Source organism: Triturus cristatus, chromosome 11, assembly GCF_964204655.1.
Source record: "Triturus cristatus chromosome 11, aTriCri1.1, whole genome shotgun sequence".
Classification (NCBI taxonomy): domain Eukaryota; kingdom Metazoa; phylum Chordata; class Amphibia; order Caudata; family Salamandridae; genus Triturus; species Triturus cristatus.
The window spans coordinates 292947129-292967315 of record NC_140594.1 but is presented as its reverse complement, the minus strand read 5'-3'; the positions used below and the strand labels follow the sequence as shown (position 1 = coordinate 292967315).

The window sequence follows — 20187 nt, the reverse complement described above, 5'->3', positions numbered from 1 at the left end:
TCCAGGCGTCAGGCTGGATCCGGAAGATTTTTCTCAGCGATACTCCAGCATGCCAAGATGGTGGCATTGGTCGACTGTGTGTGACGTCGTCGTGTTAGTCGCCATTGTGACGTCCACGTCAATATAACCGCCACTCCAGCACGCTGATGTCAATACCTTTCACCACTTTCCAAACCAGAAGCGCAAAGCCATGAAGTGACTGACCATGGTGTGTTAAAAAATGAACTAGGGCCCTGAAGGGGAACATACCTGACATTTTAAGCCAATTCCGCAGTGTGGGGAGGATGGGTGGGTCAGTAAGAAATCGGCCGCTAGATCATGTCTCTACAAGATAAGGCGTTACCGAAGGTAAGTAACTTGTCCATCGGATAGTGACAACTAGCCGCAGATTCCTCACCTTTGAACAGGTACCCAAGCAATACCATCCCCGGAGGAGGGACTGCAGAATGGTTTGGACCAAAAAATCCTGAGAAACAGAGCGACCAAACAGGCCTTCTCTACGGACCTAGGAATCCAGGCAGTAGTGTCTGGCGAACGTGTGCAGAGATGCCTACGTGGCAGCTTGGCATATGTCAGAGACGGGAACACCATGCTGGAGAGCCGTGGTGGCCGTCTTCGCCCTGGTGGAATGAACTCTAAGCCCTTCACGGGGATCCTTCTTCACTGAGGCATAATAAATTTTCACGGAGGCATATACCCAGTGTTTCTACCACTAAATGCAGATATTACTGTGGGATCGCTATATGAGCCACTAGCAACTCGGAACTGAGCGGAAGGTTATCATCCAGAACTACCTTCCTCTCTCCACTAGAGCCTGGAAGGGACTGGAATCATCTAGTGTCTTCCAGTTTTACTGGGTTTCTCTTAACAAGGCTGTTGGAGATTCCCGTGGCATTCGTGGGACAGGGAGACAAAGAAATATTCCCTTCCGTGCATTAAGAAATGTTCCTATCGTGGAGAATATATTTCTCTGGAAGATTTTAAAGAGCACACCGGGATTTGAATTTTGGGAGCTATTGTTCTTTTCCTGAAGAAGGTGGTGGTTGAATAACAGTACCCACCGAAACGCATTGATGCTTTGATAATAAAGCCCACCCTAGATTCTTGGGGACGACTGTTTATGAGACAAATGATCAGAGAAAAAGCTATCTCTATATATAACAATTGATTTGTGTCAGACTGGTGTGGTGCTTTTATGACTAGAAATATATTTCTTGCTTGTTCTCCCAGATTGAATTGCTGCTGAAATATTGTGCTTTAGAAATTCTGTGTTTGAGCTAATTTGGATGGTGTATTGAAATGTGTATGATTTTTTAACTGAACTTCCCCCCCCCCCCCCCCCAAAAAAAAAAAAACGAACTGTTGAATTAATTCTGTTTTTTATACATATATATGTGATTTCACATTTTTAAATGATTGAAAAATAAATATGCATTGTTCAATTGACCCATATTGAATCTCTGGGATTTGTGGGATTAACATTGTTTATATTTTGGTGATGAAAGGTTCCTGTTCTGGTGACAAAAGGTCTTTATTTTAAGTGTGAATGTGTTGGAATGGTAGCTACCCAAAGGGGATTGTTTTTTTTTTACTCTGGTCTATTTGGCACCCAACTTTTCTTGAGGTAACACATTTTAATACAGAGGATGACCCATCAGGATATAGTACTCTTCAGGACAGCACAGCCTTTCTTCGCACCCACGTATCCAATAAGAGTTTGTCATCCACCCGAAACTCTTTGGTTCGATCAAGGTAGAACGATAACGTTCTTTTTGGGTCCAGACGATAGACACGTTCCTCTTCCTTGAAAGGATGGGGGGTGCATAGAAGTTAGGAAGAGTAACAGACTGTCCTAAATGGAAAGGTGTTACCACTTTAGGCAGAAAGGATGCCCTAGTCCGGAGTACTACCTTGCGTGGAAAGATAGTCTGTTAAGGAGGCTGAGAGAACAGTGCCTGCTGTTCGCTCACGCTCCTGGCAGAGACTATAGCCACTAAAAAAGCTGTCTTGATGGTGAGCAACCGCAGAGGAAGTTATGCAGCGGGAAAATGGTGCACACATCAGAAAAGTGAGCACCAAATGAAGGTCCCACTGTGGAAGGGTGAAGGAGGAAACAAATGGGTTAATCCCTTCAAAAACCTCTGCACTAGAGGAGATTTGAATAGAGAGGGCTGATCAGGCAGCCGAAGACAAGAAGAAAGGGCCGAAAGGTAACCCTTCAAAGTGCGCAGAGCAGAGCCCTGCTGGGCCAAAGAAAGTATAAACAGAAGGACTTGAGACAAGGGAGCAGATAAGGGGTCAATAGACCGGTCTGAGCAATATTTACAAAATTTGTTCCATCAGCAGGCGTATACCGACTACTCGCACGGCGTCACAGAAGGAAAGTGTTGACACGTAACATGGTGTTAAGCTTTGGCTTTTGGAACTTTACTCTATCATAAGGAGAAACTGCATTTCGAAATATATCCTCATGGCGCCATAGATTGCAATTTTAAAAAGCCCTGATGAAGTTCCACAATTTTCTTTTTGGGAACAAAACGCATTGGCTGTTTTTATGAGTGAATATGAATTTTGGAATAAAGAAACAATTTGAAGAAATCATAATGGACTAGATTCACTCTTCAGTGCAGCTCCTTTTGCTTAATTTACATTATAATCTGTACTCAGTGGCACCATAGGGTGACAGGTGCTGGAGCATTGTGCACAATTCTCAAAAATTAATTTTCAGTATCATAATGTGGTGCTATCCAACGTGTCCGTCGCCCTGCATCTTTTTGGTATACCGATTTTGTGGAGGGACGCCTGGCTACCAAGATAACCTAACAGACTTCAAGGGGGGAGGTCAAAAGCTGTCAACTGTTGCCGCTCAATCTCCACGCAAGGAGGCGGAGAGTGGTAGGTTTGGGTGGAGAACCCTGCCCTGCTGATACGACAGAAGATCCTCCCAAAAAGGCAGCCTGACTGGAGGATCGATGCTCATGTCTAGAAGCTCGGGATACCAAACTCTACGTGCCCAGTCCGGAGCCACAAGAATAATTTATGCCCGGTCGCTCCTGATCTTCTTGAGCACTCTGAGCAGAAGGTGTATGGGCGGAAAGGCATATAGGAGGCCTGAGCTCCACTTGCAACGAAAAGCGTCACCGAGCGAGTCCTGCCTTGGAAACTCCAACACGCGAAACAGCTGACATTGCGCGTTCTCTTTGGAGGTGAACAGATCTAACCAAGGCTCTCCCCACCGCTGAAAGAGACCTTGTGCCACCTCCGGAAGGAGACGCCATTCGTGATCCGCAAGGCACCTCGGCTGAGCTCTTCCGCCCTGTCGTTCCTGCCACGTCCAGAGACGCAGGGCCTCTTGACAAGGATTCCACGACTCCACTACGCCCTGTCTGTTGCGGTAAAACATGGCGGTAGTGTTGTCCATGAAGACCTGCACGAGCCTTCCCTTTATTGATGGTAAAAAGGCCTTCAGTTTCAGCCGGATCGCCTGAAGCTCCAACATCTGGGAGATCTGGGAGAGAAAGGGAGCAGGGTCTGCCCTTGAACCAATCGCAGTTCGTTAGCCACCACTGCAGGTCGTTCGCAGTGCCCTCAGAAATCTGGACCAGGTCGGTGAGATTTCCTAGACGCTGCGCCCATTGAAACTTTAGGTTCCACTGCAGAGTCCGCATGTGCCACCATGCATGTATCACTAGCAGGATGTAGGAGGCCATGAGGCCCAACAACCTCAGATTCATTCTCACCAGGATCCAAGATAGAGGCTGAAACATCGGTATCATAGCCTGAATAGCTTAGACTTGCCGTTCGGAAGGATAGGCCCGCAACAGCACCGTGTCCAGAACCGCCTCAATGAAAAGGAGCGTCTGAGAGGGAGTAAGATGTGACTTTGCAAGTTGAAAGTGTACCCCAACAAATGCAGGAGGTTCACCAAAACCTGGAGGTGGACTGATTGGGGCAAGCCCGCCTTCAACAAACAGTCATTGAGATAGGGGAAGACTGGAGCCCCAGATCTCGGCAGATGGGCTGCGACCACTGCCATCCCCTTTGTGAACACCCGAGGGGTGCTGGTGAGGTCAAAGGGGAGCACCGCAAATTGAAAGTGCTTGTGACCCACCGTGAACCGCAGGTAGCGCTGATGAGCCGGCAGGATGGGGATATGAAAGTAGTCATCCTGCAAGTCCAGCTCTACAATTCAGTCTCCTGGGTCCAAGGCAGGCAGGACCTGAGCAAGAGTGAGCATCTTGAATTTCTCCTTCTTGAGGGAGTAATTGAGGGCTCGGAGGTCTAGGATAGGACGAAGGCCTCAGTCCGCTTTTGGGATCAGGAAGTAGCTGGAATAGCCTTCACTGCCTACTACGGGCCTGGGAACCCTCTCTATAGCTCCCTTGGCCAGGAGAGATGAGACTTCCTCGCGGAGCATGGCAGAGTGATCCTCTGTCAGCCGATCGTACACTGGAGGCATGGATGGGGGATAGTCTCGAAGGGGAGGGAGTAACACCTTCGGACTATTTACATCACCCACCTGTCCGATGTAATGTTTTGCCAGTGGTGGAGATGATGGTGTATTCTGCCACCAACTGGCCGAGAGTGAACCTGGGGGATCGGACGGAAGGTTTTGCGGTGGAGGAGGGGATGGTGGCTTGGCTAGACTTCTGGTTTCCTGACCCACGAGGCCAGGGTGAACCTCGTCCACGGCTCCGCAGAGGTTGCTGAACTTGCGGGGCCCTCTGGCTGGGATAGGGTTGGCGCAGCTGATGGCCCCTTTTGTAGCCATGAAAAGAGTGACAATTGGATGAAGCCCTGGGGGCAGTAGTGAGACCCAAAGACTTGGTAATGGCCAGCACGTCTTTAAAGCGCTCAAGGGCAGCATCCGCCTTGTGTCCAAAGAGACGGGAGCCATCAAAGGGTATGTCCACGAGGCTAGCCTGGACATGCACTGAGAAACCAGACGTTCTCAGCCTGGTGTGGAGACAAACGGCCATCGTCATGGAAATTGATCTATCAGCGAGTCCGTCGTGTCCAAGCCACATCTGACGGCGAAATTAGCTGTGTGCCTCTCGTATGATATAGCGTGGGAGAGCAGAGCCCGGTCCTCCTCCAAGACTCTGGGCAGCACTTGAGCTACGGTATCCCATATGGAATGTGGGAGTAACGGCCCAAGAGGCATGCAGTATTCACCAACCGCAATGCTAGGCTGGCTGAAGAACAAATGTTCTTACCGAAGTTTTCCAGCCTCTTGGATTCCCGGTTCAGGGGTGCGGAATGGAATCCGACCCGAGGATGTGGAAGCTTGGACCATCAAGCTTTGGGGAGTGGGGTGGGTGGTGAGGAAAAGTGGGTAGCCCGGTGAAGGGCGATGGCGGCGGGCGATTGTCCTCGTCACATGAGCCTCTATGGGTAGGAGGGGAAGGCATGCCAGAGTCTGGGGAGGTGTTCTGACCACTGGCTTCACCCAATTTCTCATACCAGTCCAAATCTTGTTGTTGCAGGATTTCTAAGGGATCCTGCTCCCTCTCCCAATCCTCTTCCTCCATCCCTATCCCTTCAGAATAGGGCAGAGAGAATGGCATGGAGCCGTACGGCTCAGTCGGCACCGGTCTCTGCGTCGGAGGATGCCTGACCGGCTCTGTGTCATCAGGAATGTGGATCGGGGAGGCGCCACTGGTGGGCCTTCCTCTCAACCGAGACCTGGACTGGGATCGAGACCGACAAGGCGACCTCCGTGGTGCAGGATGCCAGGCTGCGAGAATCTTTAGGGACTGCTCTCTCAAAGCCTATGGTATCATGGCCCAGCAGTCCGAGACTTGGAGTAGTGGCCGCGCTCCAGGCACCACAGACAGATCAAATGGGGGTCCGTGACCAACATGCTTGATGACATGCGCCGCAAGGCTTGTACCCCAAAGACTTCTTGCTTGACATGATAACCTACACACCAACAAAGTAGACAAAAAGTTAAAAAAAAGTCTGCCAAAAATGACAGGGGGAAGCTCCCTTCAACGAAAAGGACTGACGTCAGCGCTCCAAAGTGGCGGTTATATTGATGACGCGGACGTCACGACGACATTGAACACGTCACTCGGAGTCGACTGACACCACCTACGGGCGCCAAGGGTGCTGCTGAGAAAAATCTTCCAGATCAGCCTGACGCCTGGAAGTTCAAAGGTAAGGAATCTGCGGCTATCTGTCTCTATCAGATGCTGCATCTGAATTATTAATTCAACATAACCCCTTGGAAGCATCAGAAATAAAGCTAATATTTTATGGTTTATGTGGGCTTCCTTTATGGTTTCAATAGAAAATTCCCTTCACTTAGACATCCTACTAAGACTTTGGAGTCTATCATTATTAAAGATGGGTTTGTAGAGCTGTCTCTTGATCATATGTATAGCTGCAAAACTATCTACAACAAAAATAGTGGACTGTGGGTACTGCCCTTTGCCAAGCCATTTACTGTTTTTCATCCAATACAGTAGTTAGCAGCAAGTTGTTGATGATTCTAATGTCAATCAAAATGTATCCTACAATTTTGTTAACCATTCCTACAACTCCTAATAATGTTTGCAAACCCTTGGTATTACAGGCCTCATTAAATTATTTTTATATGACCAAAGAATTGTAAGAGAATTGACTGAGTGGTAGATAATTTTAAAGCAAGGTATGTATTTGCAAGTGGATGTGTGCTAGCTTCCAATTCTGTCAACCTATGTCTTGTTTATAAAAGGTGTAGCATGGTAATTTTGTTACTCTTATGAATTTCTCTTCTTCCAGAATTAAGTATAAGGCTACTTGAAAAATCGGAGCTTTTGCGGACATTGCAAACCATGTTTAGGGAACATGTTCAATTTAATCTCTAACTTTTTTTTAGTAGAAATCGTTTTCCTCAGAAATCAAGCTTTTAAGGTTTACTACTTGATTCTCTGCTTTACGAATGCATATCTATCCAGAGACCAAGAAGGAAAGAACAAATAATTGTATACCCAGAGTATTCCAAGCATGTGAATCTTAAGATGAGCAAGCAACCCCATTACCACCCTTTTAGTGAGGTGCCTTATGTTCCACATGTCTAAAAACTAAACTAAACAAGGCAACGTGAGACTTTAATTTGCTGATTGTTCCATGTCACAGATGCTTGAACAACATGTCTACTGATGTTAATGGAGTAAAACAAGTTTTCCAAGGTGTTCCGTGCTCCTTCCCATATTTATTCTTTAGAATAAAGTCAAGTTTCAGAATTCCTGTCACAGAAACCTTTTTTCTTAGTGTTGGCTCTGGATTACATTTTGCAGTGTGAACAGGAAAGAAAGATTTGCACAGCAACGAAGAATCAAGATGGATCAGATAAAAGGTATCAAGGAATGATTAGTTACCATGGGGTTGGAATCAGAAATTAGGTCCTTAAGTGTGTCCAGGAAGCCCTGGTCTTCCACCAACTGAGCATTGATATCATGTAGCTTGGCCACGCACACGGCTGCTGTCTTGCGCACATAAGGGTCCTCATCCTTTAGGCATTTGCGCAGAGGTTCACAAAGGTACTCAGTTATTTTATCTACACGAATACAGCCCATTGTGCGAACTGCCAGAGCACGAATTAGGGGGTTGGGATCCTCACAGTCCTTCACGAAAGTGTTGACAGCCATGATGGCCATATCGGGCTGGCTCTTGGCGTAGTTCATCAAATACAGGTACACCAGTTTCTTCAATTCCAAGTTATCCGTCTGCATGCAGTTCACTACATCAGGAAAGAGAGCACTGCAACAAGGAGCACAATGTCACACAGAATGCGCCAACTTAAGTGACAAGTAAACACTTCCAAATAACAAACCATCCAAGAAGTAATCTTCAAAAAATAGAAACCAGTCTAGAGAAGCATAGTTGCATTCGGGAGACATGGAAGACTGCCAAGTAGAGACTCTCACTCCAAGGGAAACATTTCCTAGAATAAGAAACACTGCCAGACAGAAAAACATCCAGGAAGTGCTCCTCAACACAGAAACCAGTTAGATAAAGCGCATTAGAATTTGGGTAGACTATAAAATGGAAACCTATTAGGGCAGTATATCTCACGTCAAGCGATGTATCCCCAATAACACTTAAGAATAGCACACTTACAGTCCGAATTAAAGCAAATGGGGTCATTGCATGCTCCCTAGCACAAACTCCCTGACAAAGGAAACTCAACAGCATACACAATCACACAGAAAGAAAGAAATACCCAACCCCCTATCAAGTAGGTCAAGCTGAACCTCTCTCCTCATCAAGACTGAGCCCACCGAGAATACTCTATCTCCCATAACAGTCACATGGAAAATGACCTTGAAAACAGTGCACATGGAAGCAGACAGCTGCCACATAAGACATTGGTCCAGGATCATCAAAGCAACCCATAAGGTGAATACCCCACGTGCAAGTAATACACAGTCACAACAGAATCCATTTGCTTTTCACCAAGCAAGGATGTTCTTAGTCATAAACATTCTCTCATGAACAAGCACCATTGTGGACCGACACACAAAAAACATAAAAAGCTGCAGGTCCATTGTAAGCAGGTAAATACACACACTGGCCAAGCACCTTGTGCATGCAGGTGACAAACCAATATCACATTGGACAAGATGACCCACACAGCCAGGCACACACTATTGCTCAGATGTATAAACAAGCACAGACGTACTTGCACCTATGGATAAATAAGTACAGGGTCCTCTCTGACAAACAGGGAACACATGCCTCCTGTACATAAGCAGGCGCAAAACAATGCAGTATTTACAAGTAGGTGTGAACAACATACGCTCTGATTTCATAAACAAGTGCACACATACCCTCTTGAATCACTCCAATCTCCAAGCAGGCAAAAAAATAAATTCAAGGTAATGTGCATACACACAAGTGGTTACATCTGCCTATAATAGCATCATTATGTAGAAGCAGATAAAAGCTTGCAGCACAGACATACCCTCCAAATCTGCCTGAGATACCCCAATGCGTACCTGACATCCTTTCCAACTGTCATAGAAGCGATAACCTTCTTAACTGCCTCCTTCTTCTTTTCCTTTTTGTCACTGTTCAGTTCAGCTTTGAGCTCAAAGATCTCACCTGGAAACAAAAAGGCAAGAAGCAGGTGAAATTGCGGGCCACAAACTGCCATGCCAAAAACATTTGCATACATACACACAAAGACCAAGAGAGCTGGAATTTCTACCAAGAGCTCCAAACAAATGTCCTTCCAGTGAGAGGCAGAATACAAACAATTACCTCCTCATGCAGCTATTCCCAGAAGAAAGATGACAGCAGAACATTTCCCTTGGATAGATGTCCCAAGAAAGAAACAAGAGAGAAAAACTCAACTCTAAAGCAAGGCCCGGCGATGGACTGTCTGGGCTGCACCTTGCATATTAATCATTAACAGTAAAATGTCCTGTGCACAAATCCTCCGGCACTTGCTGCCTTTTAGTGCCACTGTTTGACAGATTCCAAGCTTCTTGTATATAAGGAGGTGCACCAGGAAGAGAAGTCCAATCTCATGTATTTTGCAATGAAATCCTTTATTTATAAATCTTCAAATTTAAAATGTATAATCCAGCCAACGCGTTTCGTTTAAAAAACACTTCTGGAACTTCGTCAGGGCTTTACATTTAATTAAGGCCAATATTTGTTAATTACACTGATAATCCAGCATCGTATGCCGGCTGTCAATAAATTCCATGGGCATCATTGAGCCCCATGTCCGTCACCTTGATAAGTGCGTCTCGTAGTCTCCGTACGGTCTGACGGTAAATATACAACTGAAAATTTTAAAATGTACTGTAAAGGTGAAGGAATCAAATTAGTATCCTCAGACTGATTTGTGGGAGCAATGCAAGTGTATCAAACAGAATATTTTTATGGATGAGTGCCTCAATTGAATTTAGAAAAGCTCCAACCTTCATATTAAAATTAGATTTTTATTTATTGATATATTTTGCGGATTAAATAAAATGTGTCATTTGTCCATTTGCTTGAATGCTTTTTTCTGTATTTTTTGTGTATTGTTTTGCAGTTCAAATCATCAACAAAGCTTAGGCTGGGGCTCTTGGCTAGCGGTCATGACTCAGTGGGGGCATCCCTGGATTCCAATAATGATTGGGGGGCGGGAGAGGGGGTCCCCAAGTTCCAGGAATGATTAATTTGGGATCCCCAGAAGTCAAAAGGTTGAGAAACACTGATTTACATTATAAAACGTGTTTTATACATCATCAACAATGATGCTTTCTCTGCACACAAAAAGGAAAATCTTAAACCGAAGGAGAACAAACTAAAAAAGAAAGTAGACATACATTGTATTGGGAACTTCACCACCTACTGCACTGATGAAGGGATCTCTGGCAGCACTCTCTCTGGGTCCAGCAAACTATTGGGACTCCAACTTTTGATAATTCTAAAGAGGGTGCAAGCATACATGAATATGCCCGGTTTCCTCAGCACCATGATGTGCAAAATTAGTGCCAGCATAAAAACTCTACTGCAAATTCAGAGCCCTTTGGGCATTTACCACCTTTTCCCCGGACTATCTAGTATGAGGACATCACACAACAATGCTGACATTTGCACATTGCACTTAATTACTAACTGAGGAAGAATCTTTAATGTAATTTCCTCTCTGCTGTTGGTTCATTTACTTGAGGGCCAATGATCTGGGATCTGCCAAAATCATAAAATAACTTAGCATAGAATCTGTAAAAAGGATGTGAGAACACATATTCTGGTGCCACCCGCCTAGAACCTGAAATTGAACCAGGAGATCAACTAAGGGCAGCCTAGAAAAAAAGATGAAAACTGAAAGAGGGAGATGGTTACAATTTGAGATTTCCGAGGTAGGGAGGGTCTGATACAGGCCAGTGCTGTTCCCTCTATGTCCACGAGTTGAAGACAGATCATGATACCATGCTCAGCGGTAGGGAAAACTGCTGGTAGATCAGTGCTACAACACTGCTGTCATGTGTCTCCCATCCCAGGTTGCTCGTATCAGTAGTCATAAGCAACAGCACTTCTTAAAAGTCCGAAATTGGACTTGAATCAAGAATCTCATACTGCTGAATATCTGAGCCCCTTCCAGAGGCTTGGATAGAGGGAACAATAATGAAGCTAATTTGCAGAAGTTTATTTATTTATTACAAACAGGATAAGATTTCAGTAAGTTTTAGAGTATCTCTGATCAGAATAGGTTAAAACATGCTGAGAACATAAGTCTAGCCTTAACAACTGGATGAGGTCAAATGTCCTGAAGACAGCAAGAGATTTTACTTTTGAGAAGAACACATATAGCCTGTCTTGCATCCTGAATTCTGCCAAAGGTGGAGGAATGGGTCCTTTTCAGTAGTTTGAAGTTAAACTTCGATTACCCTATAGATAATTTTGATTTCTGCATAAACTATTTATCTTTCTCCTAACCATTTGGAACATGGGCCACCCTTCTAGGGGTTTGGTATGAAGCCTTGTAAGCAATGAACGAGGGGGTGACCAATTGCTGGTGATGCTAGATGGAGGAAAATGCCCCTTTTTGTGTACTAACCCACACTAGTGGCATTTAAATTATAGATCATGGGAACACTTTTGTACCATATACTAGGGCAGTGGGTCTCAAACTTTTTAGAACCACGACCCACTTTTTAGACCAGAACAACAATCTTTCTCTACCCATCTAACTTTATTGGACAGGACGCAGGGCAATTTTTGAATGCAACTGTGTGGTAACATATTGTAATTTGTAAAGTGTCTTAATTACCTGTAGTAACTACCATCCACCCCAACAAATAATCCACTTTCTGACACTAGACGCAGAGACTAAAGTAGCCTGCACTGCCTCCAATGCCATCAAATGTTTATATGTTTACACAATGCATCAAACGTAGACAGACCTTTCTATTGCCATTCCAGTTAGATATGGTGTTCTACAATGCTCTCCTCAACCTCAGCCCTATTTGATACTTCCTTACCTAATTTTTAGTGCTGTGCATCAGTTTCATTTGCTGGCAACCCGCGACAGTTGTTTTTAGGTCGAGCCTGGGCAGCGCATGCCTGCTCTGCGGCATGCTGTATTGGAGTATGGAACAAAAGCCCTGCCGACTCTCTGCCTATATCGGTCATTGGCTTATGTCATTGCCCTTCATAAATGCTGGCTTCTGATTCGTTCATAGGCTTGTTAGTCCTTACTTAGTACCGCCTTGTCTTCCTTTGTAAACTCCCATGAGAACTGGCACTTTTACTTTGGTTGTTGCACAGTACGGATTTTTTAGTCTGTAAGCACTATTTTCTTTAATGAGTTTCGACTACTGCAGGCACAACATGCTTTCCTGCAACCTTCGACCCGCCTTGCTTGCTTTCACTTTCCGAGCAGCCCGGGACAATGGCGGCCTCTTCTTTGAATAGGTCTCGCACTTACAACAGTTTGAGCTATTGGCATTGTAAATGACAATTCCTTTTATTTATGTGTTAATTAGCAAAACGGATAAATAAAAGGCATTTTCATTTACAATGCCAATAGCTTAAACTCTCGCAAATACGAGAACCATTAAATTGCAAATGCTGGTTGTCTTTTGCAATCCGTTTTTTTATCTGATCTTTTTTAGTTTACATGTTCCACTTCTCATAGGGATAGGTTTGTCACCCCCCCTTACAACAGCAGAACTACTTTAAAAGCACTTGGTACACTTTTGCTAGAGAAGACCTCCCCAGTGATTTCACTTTATGTTACAAGTGGTTCATGCATTGTGGGAAGGTAATGATTTGTGGCAACGGTTTATTGCTAGGTCAAGCCTACCACGCGTGGAAGCTGTCTTGTGCAGAAGACCTATTGTGATCTTACGGGGGGCTTACAGCCGACTCACTCCTTACAAGTGGTTAGCTTTATTGTCACTCTTCTTTGCCTGCTTTCTATTTGATGGCTTGACCTAGTCTTATTATATTTGCACCTCCCCTGGAGCACTCCCTCTTAACTGTCCTTTTGAGGGGCTGACTTGTAATCTTCCACTGCTCACATGTAGGGAACTATTTTTTCTCTTCATTTACCACTACATGAGAGTGCATATGTTTTCTAGCTCTCATCCTCGTATGCTGCCTAACCCCTCCCCCCCCCCTCATCTGGTGCAGTGTTGCTCCCCGATCCTTTCAGCTACTCTGTAAGAGCACAGTCACAGGGATAATCTGGGTGGGGTAGGAATGAAGAGCAGACTTTAAGGATTGTTTTGTTCAAACTCCTGCACTGCACATACTGTACCAAAGGCAAAAGGTGTACTTAGCAAGATAATTCTCCGAGAGGCCCATACATTTCTTCCCTCTACATGAGGACCAAATGGCTGAATCCTGAGGAGAGTAGAGTAGACCTTGCCAAGTGTTTCTCTTTGCATTCAAACACTTCCTTATTGTTTTTATTTTTTACTTATTAAAAACAATTATTTTGGAGAAAGTAATCAGTACAAAAGAACAAAATAAATAACATAACATCTGAGAAACAACCGATCAACAGAATATAGGAGTATACAGATAATGATATACCAAAGACAATCATAACAAAAGGAGCATGATGGAAAGCAAACAAAACATGAGAGAAAATAGCCATTGTCTTGGCCAGCTAATGTCTCACTCATACAGAGCCTGACTGGATCCCAGATCTATCTCAACCTCCTTCTACAAACATCATTATCGAACAAAGCCATTTCTAAAAAAGCATATAGTCAGGAATTCATGCTACCACACCCACGGACTTTGGGCCGCACTTGCAAGCCAAAAGCTTGCCAGAACAAGTCTGGCAAGAGAAATAGAGAAAAAAAAAATAACGCCCTGCAGCATTTTGCGGAATAGCAGGTGAGTGCCTCAGCATAATTAATTTCGAATCCCAGCTGACAGACCCTACTATTACTATTAATAGACACTACTAATAACATTATTTTTCCAAAAAACAAAGGCCCAGTAACTAAGTAGGACTGAACAAGCCGCAAACACATGAACTGCATTGGCCTCCTTCGCCCCGCAATGAAAGCAGTGATCATCCCCTCTAAGCGCTTCATAACCCATAAGCAGAGAGGTGTAAAATGAAAATCATTGAGGCCTTCGAAATGGTGAATCTTAACACGAGACATGGAGGACGCTCTGTGCGAGGTTAGTGAGCCTCAGGTCTACAGCGTTACTGCTGAGCCCAGGGGCCTACTCCATTTATCTGCCCTTAGCTAAAAAGATCAGTTTGATGATCCAATTCAGTCGATTAGATTAATTTATAGGTCAGACTAATATTCCCCTTGTTAGGAGCTCTCATTAAAAATCTAAAAGAGTATTATGAGAACAACCTATCTCATCTTTACTGATTTTTTTTGTTGCAACATTTTTTATTGTTTTCCAACACATCGATACAACAATCAACTCTCAATCCCCGCCCATTCAGGAAATACCCCACATATACCAGCATTTCCACTCAACCGTCCCACCCGGCCCCTTCCCCCCCCCCTCCCCCACCCTCTGTCAGTGTGCCCCCATCTGCTACCCCGGTCCCACTCTCGATGCGTCCCCTCCCCTTGGTCAATGCAATACAGGGGCCCCACCTCTCCCTACATCTACAGGACCTTCCCACTAGCCCAATCCAAAGTGTAAGCGGTCTGGGCCCGCCATTCGCCTCAACTACTCCCCACTCCCCCCTACCACTTCCTCATCAGACCCACTCCCTTCCTCCCCCGACTCGGACATCAGCCCCTGGAGTTCTACCACCAACGCTTCCCATGCCCGGGCTGTCGCTAGCGCTTTTTCGTCATCTCGCCGGAGGGCCAGTTGCACCCGGAGCGTGCCCTCAGCCCCCGCCCAACGTTCCAGGGCTGATCTCCAACGCAGGAAACTGGGTCCCCCCCCGGGATTTCCAGTGCAGTGTCAATTCCCTCTTGGCCATTATCAGCCCTAGATCATAAAATTTGCTTGTGACCTTCGTGCGACGGGTGTGGGGGAACCAAAGCAGCAAGCAGGTCCCCATCTCCGGACCAATGGAGCGATCCGTGACCCGGTTCAAGCACTCCACCACCGCTTCCCAGTAGTCCCCCAACTGCCTACAGGCCCAAAACATGTGTCGAAAGTCTGCCCCGTCCACCCCGCACCGCGGGCACTGAGAGTGCGCCCCCCGAAATATCGTAGCACCTTAGCCGGCGTCAGGTACGCTCTGTGTAATGTAAAAAACTGGACTAGCTGGAACCTGGCATTCCTCGTCCCCTTCCATGCCCTCCGCACCAGCGTGGACCATGTAGACTCAGGGATCTCTTTCCCCAGGTCCGCCTCCCACTTTTCCCTCAAGGCGCCCAATGGGAGGAGGCTCTCCGTCGACAGCCTGCGATAAAGGCATGTGATGGCCTTGGCCGTCCCCGCCGCCATCACTACATATTGGCAACCCGCGGCAGTCGGGGGCTCCGACAGCCCCACGTTCCAATGCCTCTGGAGGCTCGCCACCAAGGCCGCATGAAGCAGGAAGTCTCCCCGCGGAAGCCCATAAGAGTCCTGCAAGTCTTGAAAAGGCAGCAGTACTCCCTCTCGAAATAAGTCCCCTACCATCTGGACCCCCATTTCCTCCCAGACCGCCAATCCCGACCAGTCTCCTCCATGCGGGAACGCCGTACACATCCCCAGGGGGATCTCAGGGGCATAGGGGTGAACTATGGCGGCCTTTCTCTGGCATCTGTTCCAGCATAACCGGAGGGTGCGTTCTTCCATGGTAAGCTGGGCGAGGTCCAACCTCTGGTGAAGGACTATAAAGGCCAGCACGTGGCGCGGGATTAGTCTGCCCTGAGGGCCTTCCGGGCCCCTGTACTCCCTGGCCACCGCCTGCGTGAGCCACTGGAGCTGGGCCGCCAGATAGTACCATTCGAAATCCGGAGCCGCCAAGTCCCCCTCCGCCCGCGGCCGCCGCAAGGTGGTCAGCGCCACTCGACGCCGTCCCGAACCCCAAATGAAACTCGTGGTGAGTACCCGCAGCCTCGCAAAAAACCACGCTGGGATCCATATTGGAAGGGTACGAAAATAGTAAAGGAGCCGCGGCAGCGCCACCATTTTCAGCAGCGCCACCCTCCCAGCACACGAGAGCGGGAGCGTTTTCCAAAATCCCATACTACTCCTTAGGCCCCGAAGCGCTCTACCCACATTCCCTTCCAGCAAATCGGCCTGGGTATGGTAGATGTTAACCCCCAGATAACGGAGACAGCTGCCTTCCCAGCGGATACGGCCCAACGCCTGCGGGGGCTGTCCCCCTCGCGACAGCGGGAACAAACATGTTTTACGCCAATTGACCTGAAGCCCAGACAGCCGACCAAACACCTCCAAAAGGGCAACCGCTCCCTCCAGTGCACCCGCCGCGTCCTCCAAGAACATCAGTAGATCGTCCGCATAGAGGGAGATATAATGCATATCCTCCCGCAAGGACACCCCTACATACGCACCCCCTCGTCGGGCATGAGCCGCCAATGGTTCAATGGCCAGCGCGAACAGCAAGGGGGAGAGGGAACACCCCTGTCTCGTCCCCCTCCGGACATGGTAGGAGGCCGATATTGTGACCCCCGTCTTCACCCGGGCTGTAGCCTCGCTATAAAGCAACGTGGTCCAGCGCACAAAGTCCTCCCCCAAACCGAACTCCCGCAACACTCGATACAAATAAGGCCATTCCACACTATCGAAGGCCTTTTCTATGTCGACCGACAGCGTACAGGCCTCCGGGAAGACCTCCCGGTCCAATTCCATCACTCGCAGTAACCTTCTCACGGAAGTGGCAGTGCTGCGTCGAGGAATAAAGCCCGCCTGATCCGGGTGGACTAAGGCGGCCATATGACCCAAGAGGCGCGACGCCAGTACCTTACTCAATATCTTATAGTCCACCGTCAACATGGAGAGCGGCCGATATGCCGTGCGCGCGTCGGCCTTCCCTCCGGGCTTTAATAAGGGTATCACAATCGCCTCCCGAGCAGAGGCGGGTAAGCACCCACGTCGCCAAGCTTCACTGTAGAGGGCCTGCAGCTGCGGGGCCAACAGATCCGGAAACGCCGCATAGAACTCGACAGGCAACCCATCCGCCCCCGGGGTTTTCCGGCGCGCCATGTGTCTAATCGCCGCCCGAATTTCACCCAGCGATATGGCACCGCCAAGTTCTTTCCCAATCTCCGGGTCCAGGCGAGGTAGGCGGGCCTCCAGCAAGAAGTCCGCTAGGCCCTCAGGCTCCCCCTCCATGGTGCTATCGTATAACCCAGCGTAGTATCCGGCGAACTGCTGATTTATCCCCTTCTGGGAATACACCAGGGCACCCCCCGCGTCAGCCAGGGCAAGTATCGGTTCCCCCCGGGCCGCCGGGTTCGCCAACCAAGCCAAAAGGGATCCCACCTTATCGCGCTCCGCGTGCGCTCGCATCAGGTAGCTTTTATGGTCAAAGCAGCGGAGCCTCTCCACCTGCACCGCCACACCCTCGCGTGCCTCAGCAACCGCAGCCAGCTCACCGTTTCCCGACTGATGCGCCCGTTCCGCCGCCCGCAGCAGAGCCTCCGCCCCCTCCACCTCCTTCAATAGCGACTTCCTCACTCCGGCTGTGGACGAGATACAAACCCCCCGAACAACCGCCTTGAGCTCGTCCCATTCCGTCGCCCGGCTTGCCGTCGTACCCGAGTTTCGCTCGAAATATTGTGTTAAGCAGTCGCTAACCTCAGCCCGGAAGACCGGGTCCTCCAGAAGCAGAGGGTTAAGACGCCACGTGGGAATAGCTTGCCGCTGCCTGGACCACTGCAACACCCCCAGACAGGGGTTATGATCCGAGAGAGTTTTCGCTAGATACTCACTATGTCGCATCAGCGAGTGGACGTCCGAAGAACACAGTATACCATCCAATCTGACATACAGCTCATGGGGGGCAGAATAGAATGAGTAATCCCTGTCCAGCGGGTGATGAGTACGCCAAGTGTCTACCAGACCCCAGGTGTCCTGCCAACTACTTCGAGTATTGGCCACCCGACTCACCGCCGACTGTGCCAGGGGGGGGGTGGGACCTATCCAACTCCACATCCGTTACTGAATTAAAGTCCCCTCCCAGTACCACCGGCCCCGTCAAATACGCCGCCAACTGCCCCAACAGCCTGGAGAAAAACGCCGCCTGGTCTATATTAGGGGCATACACACTACACATGCTCAAATCCCTCCCATCCAGCCGCCCCTGCACTGCTACAAACCTGCCCTCCGGGTCTACCAATGTCATCAGGGGTTGGAAAGGGACACCCGCTCTCACCCAGATCAGAGCCCCCCGGGCAAACCTCGAAAAGGTGGTGTAGTATAATTGGCCCCGCCAGCGCCGCTGCAATGCCTTCCCCTCCTCTCTATCTAAGTGGGTCTCTTGAAGGAAGGCTACCTGAACCCCTCTCCGCACTAAGTATGCATGGATTTTATGTCTCTTCACCATAGAGGTGAGCCCTCTCACATTCCAAGTCACAATTCTCAGTTCAAGGGGGGTCCCCATCCCATCGTCGAACCAACCATCCCATCCTACCCCTCCAAGGCACACTGACAACCCCCTGAAACCCTAAAACACCCCAACTCCCCGATTCCCCACCCCTCCCCAGAACAGGCTCTAAACCGCAGTCACCCATCCAAATACTCCCCCAAACAGAAACCAAATACTCTGGTAGCCACCAGAGTCTCACTATGTCCGTGAGGTTGAGGTGGTGACTCTACGCCTGACGGGTTGACGGTAGTCCTCCCCAAAGCATCCATGCCCAGTCTCCGTCAATGTCACTCCCCCCCAGCGGTCCATCCCCCGCAGGCTCCCCCACCCCCACCCCCGGGGTCCCCAAGGATCTCCAGACCTTCCATCCATGGGTACCACCTGATATCCGGCCCTCCCTAAGCCCCAGCAAGCTCGAATCAGCGTCCCTCTCCACATGTACCCAGTCCTCCCTGCCCAAGTCCCCTAGTTCAGAGCCCGAGCACTCCCCAAACCTTCAAGCGTCCAACATTCCATCCGCCGTCCCCGGGGTAACATCTGGCAGCACCTCCTCTTCGTCGACAGCGCCATCCGAATGGGAGTCCTCCGTGCCCTTCCTAGAGCCCGAATCCTCGCTGGGCTGGGAGGCCGTGGCCCCGGAAATCACAGAGACCGCCCGCAGCGCAGCTCGCCTCTCCAGAGCCGTCTGGGATGCACCCGGAGATCGGGCCCCCGCCGTCCTCACCCTGTTGCGTCTGTTGCGACGGGCCTTCGTCGGGGTACCCCGCGGCCCCACTCCAGCGGTATGCGCCGCCGCTCGGGGCCTGGCAGACTCCAGCCAACTCCAGGCTGCCGCAGGGTCAGTGAAGAAGAAAGCCGCCCCATCCATCCCCACTCGGAGACGGGCCGGGAACAACAAAGAGTATTGCAGCCCCTCTTCCCGCAGTGCCCTCTTCACCGCCAGGAATGAGGTACGTCTGCGCTGAACCTCCATGGGGTAATCCGGGTAAATAGAGACCCGAGCGTTCTCCACCTGGTAGGGTCCCGAAGTTCTGGCCCTCTGAAGGATAATATCCCGGTCCTTGTAATGCAGCAGACGGGCCACCACCGGCCGGGGCGGCCTGCCCGGGTCCGGGGGACGGGCCGGAACCTTATGCGCCCTCTCCAGAGTAAAGAACCGCGTGAGTCCCTCGGGCGCCACCACCTCTTGCAGCCAGGTCTCCAGGTAGGTTATCATATCTCCCCCTTCGATCTTTTCCGGCAGCCCGACTACACGAATGTTATTGCGGCGGTTGCGCCCTTCAGCATCCTCGGCCCTCTTTTCCAGAGTCACCACCCGCCGTAGGAGATCCGCTGTCTGGTCCTCCAATACCTTCTGCGCTGGCTCCACCAGGTCCATCCTGTCCTCCGCGGTCTGGACCCTATCCACCAACTTCCTGTGATCCGCCCGGAGCAGCCCCAGGTCCGAGGATACCTGGGCGATATCATTCTGTAGCGCCGTTTTTGTGTCCGCTATGGCCTGTAAGATCTGGTCGAGCTGTCGCTGCTGTAGGCCCGCCGCAGAATCAGCGCCAGTGCCACCCTTGCCGCCATCGGTAGGGTCCCCCGCCGACTCCACCGAATGCCCTCCCGGCTTGAGTCGTGGCTTGACCATGCTCCCGGCCAGGCGGTGCTTCCGAGAGGCCCTCCCCAAGCGGCCTCCAGGCCCGCTCACCAGATCTGCGGGCAGTGCACCC

The 20187-nt window shown here is 49.2% G+C and overlaps 1 protein-coding gene across 1 annotated transcript in view; it reads right to left on the bottom strand.

Annotated features, from left to right (window-relative positions):
- Positions 1–20187, bottom strand: part of AP1B1 (adaptor related protein complex 1 subunit beta 1) — a 313702-nt gene that overhangs the window by 227476 nt on the left and 66039 nt on the right. The window contains exons 3-4 of the mRNA XM_085634510.1: positions 8985–9090; positions 7365–7746 (exon numbers count right to left, since the gene is read on the bottom strand). Coding sequence (XP_085490636.1) covers positions 7365–7746; positions 8985–9090 — 488 coding nt within the window. The remainder of the gene's footprint in view (positions 1–7364; positions 7747–8984; positions 9091–20187) is intronic.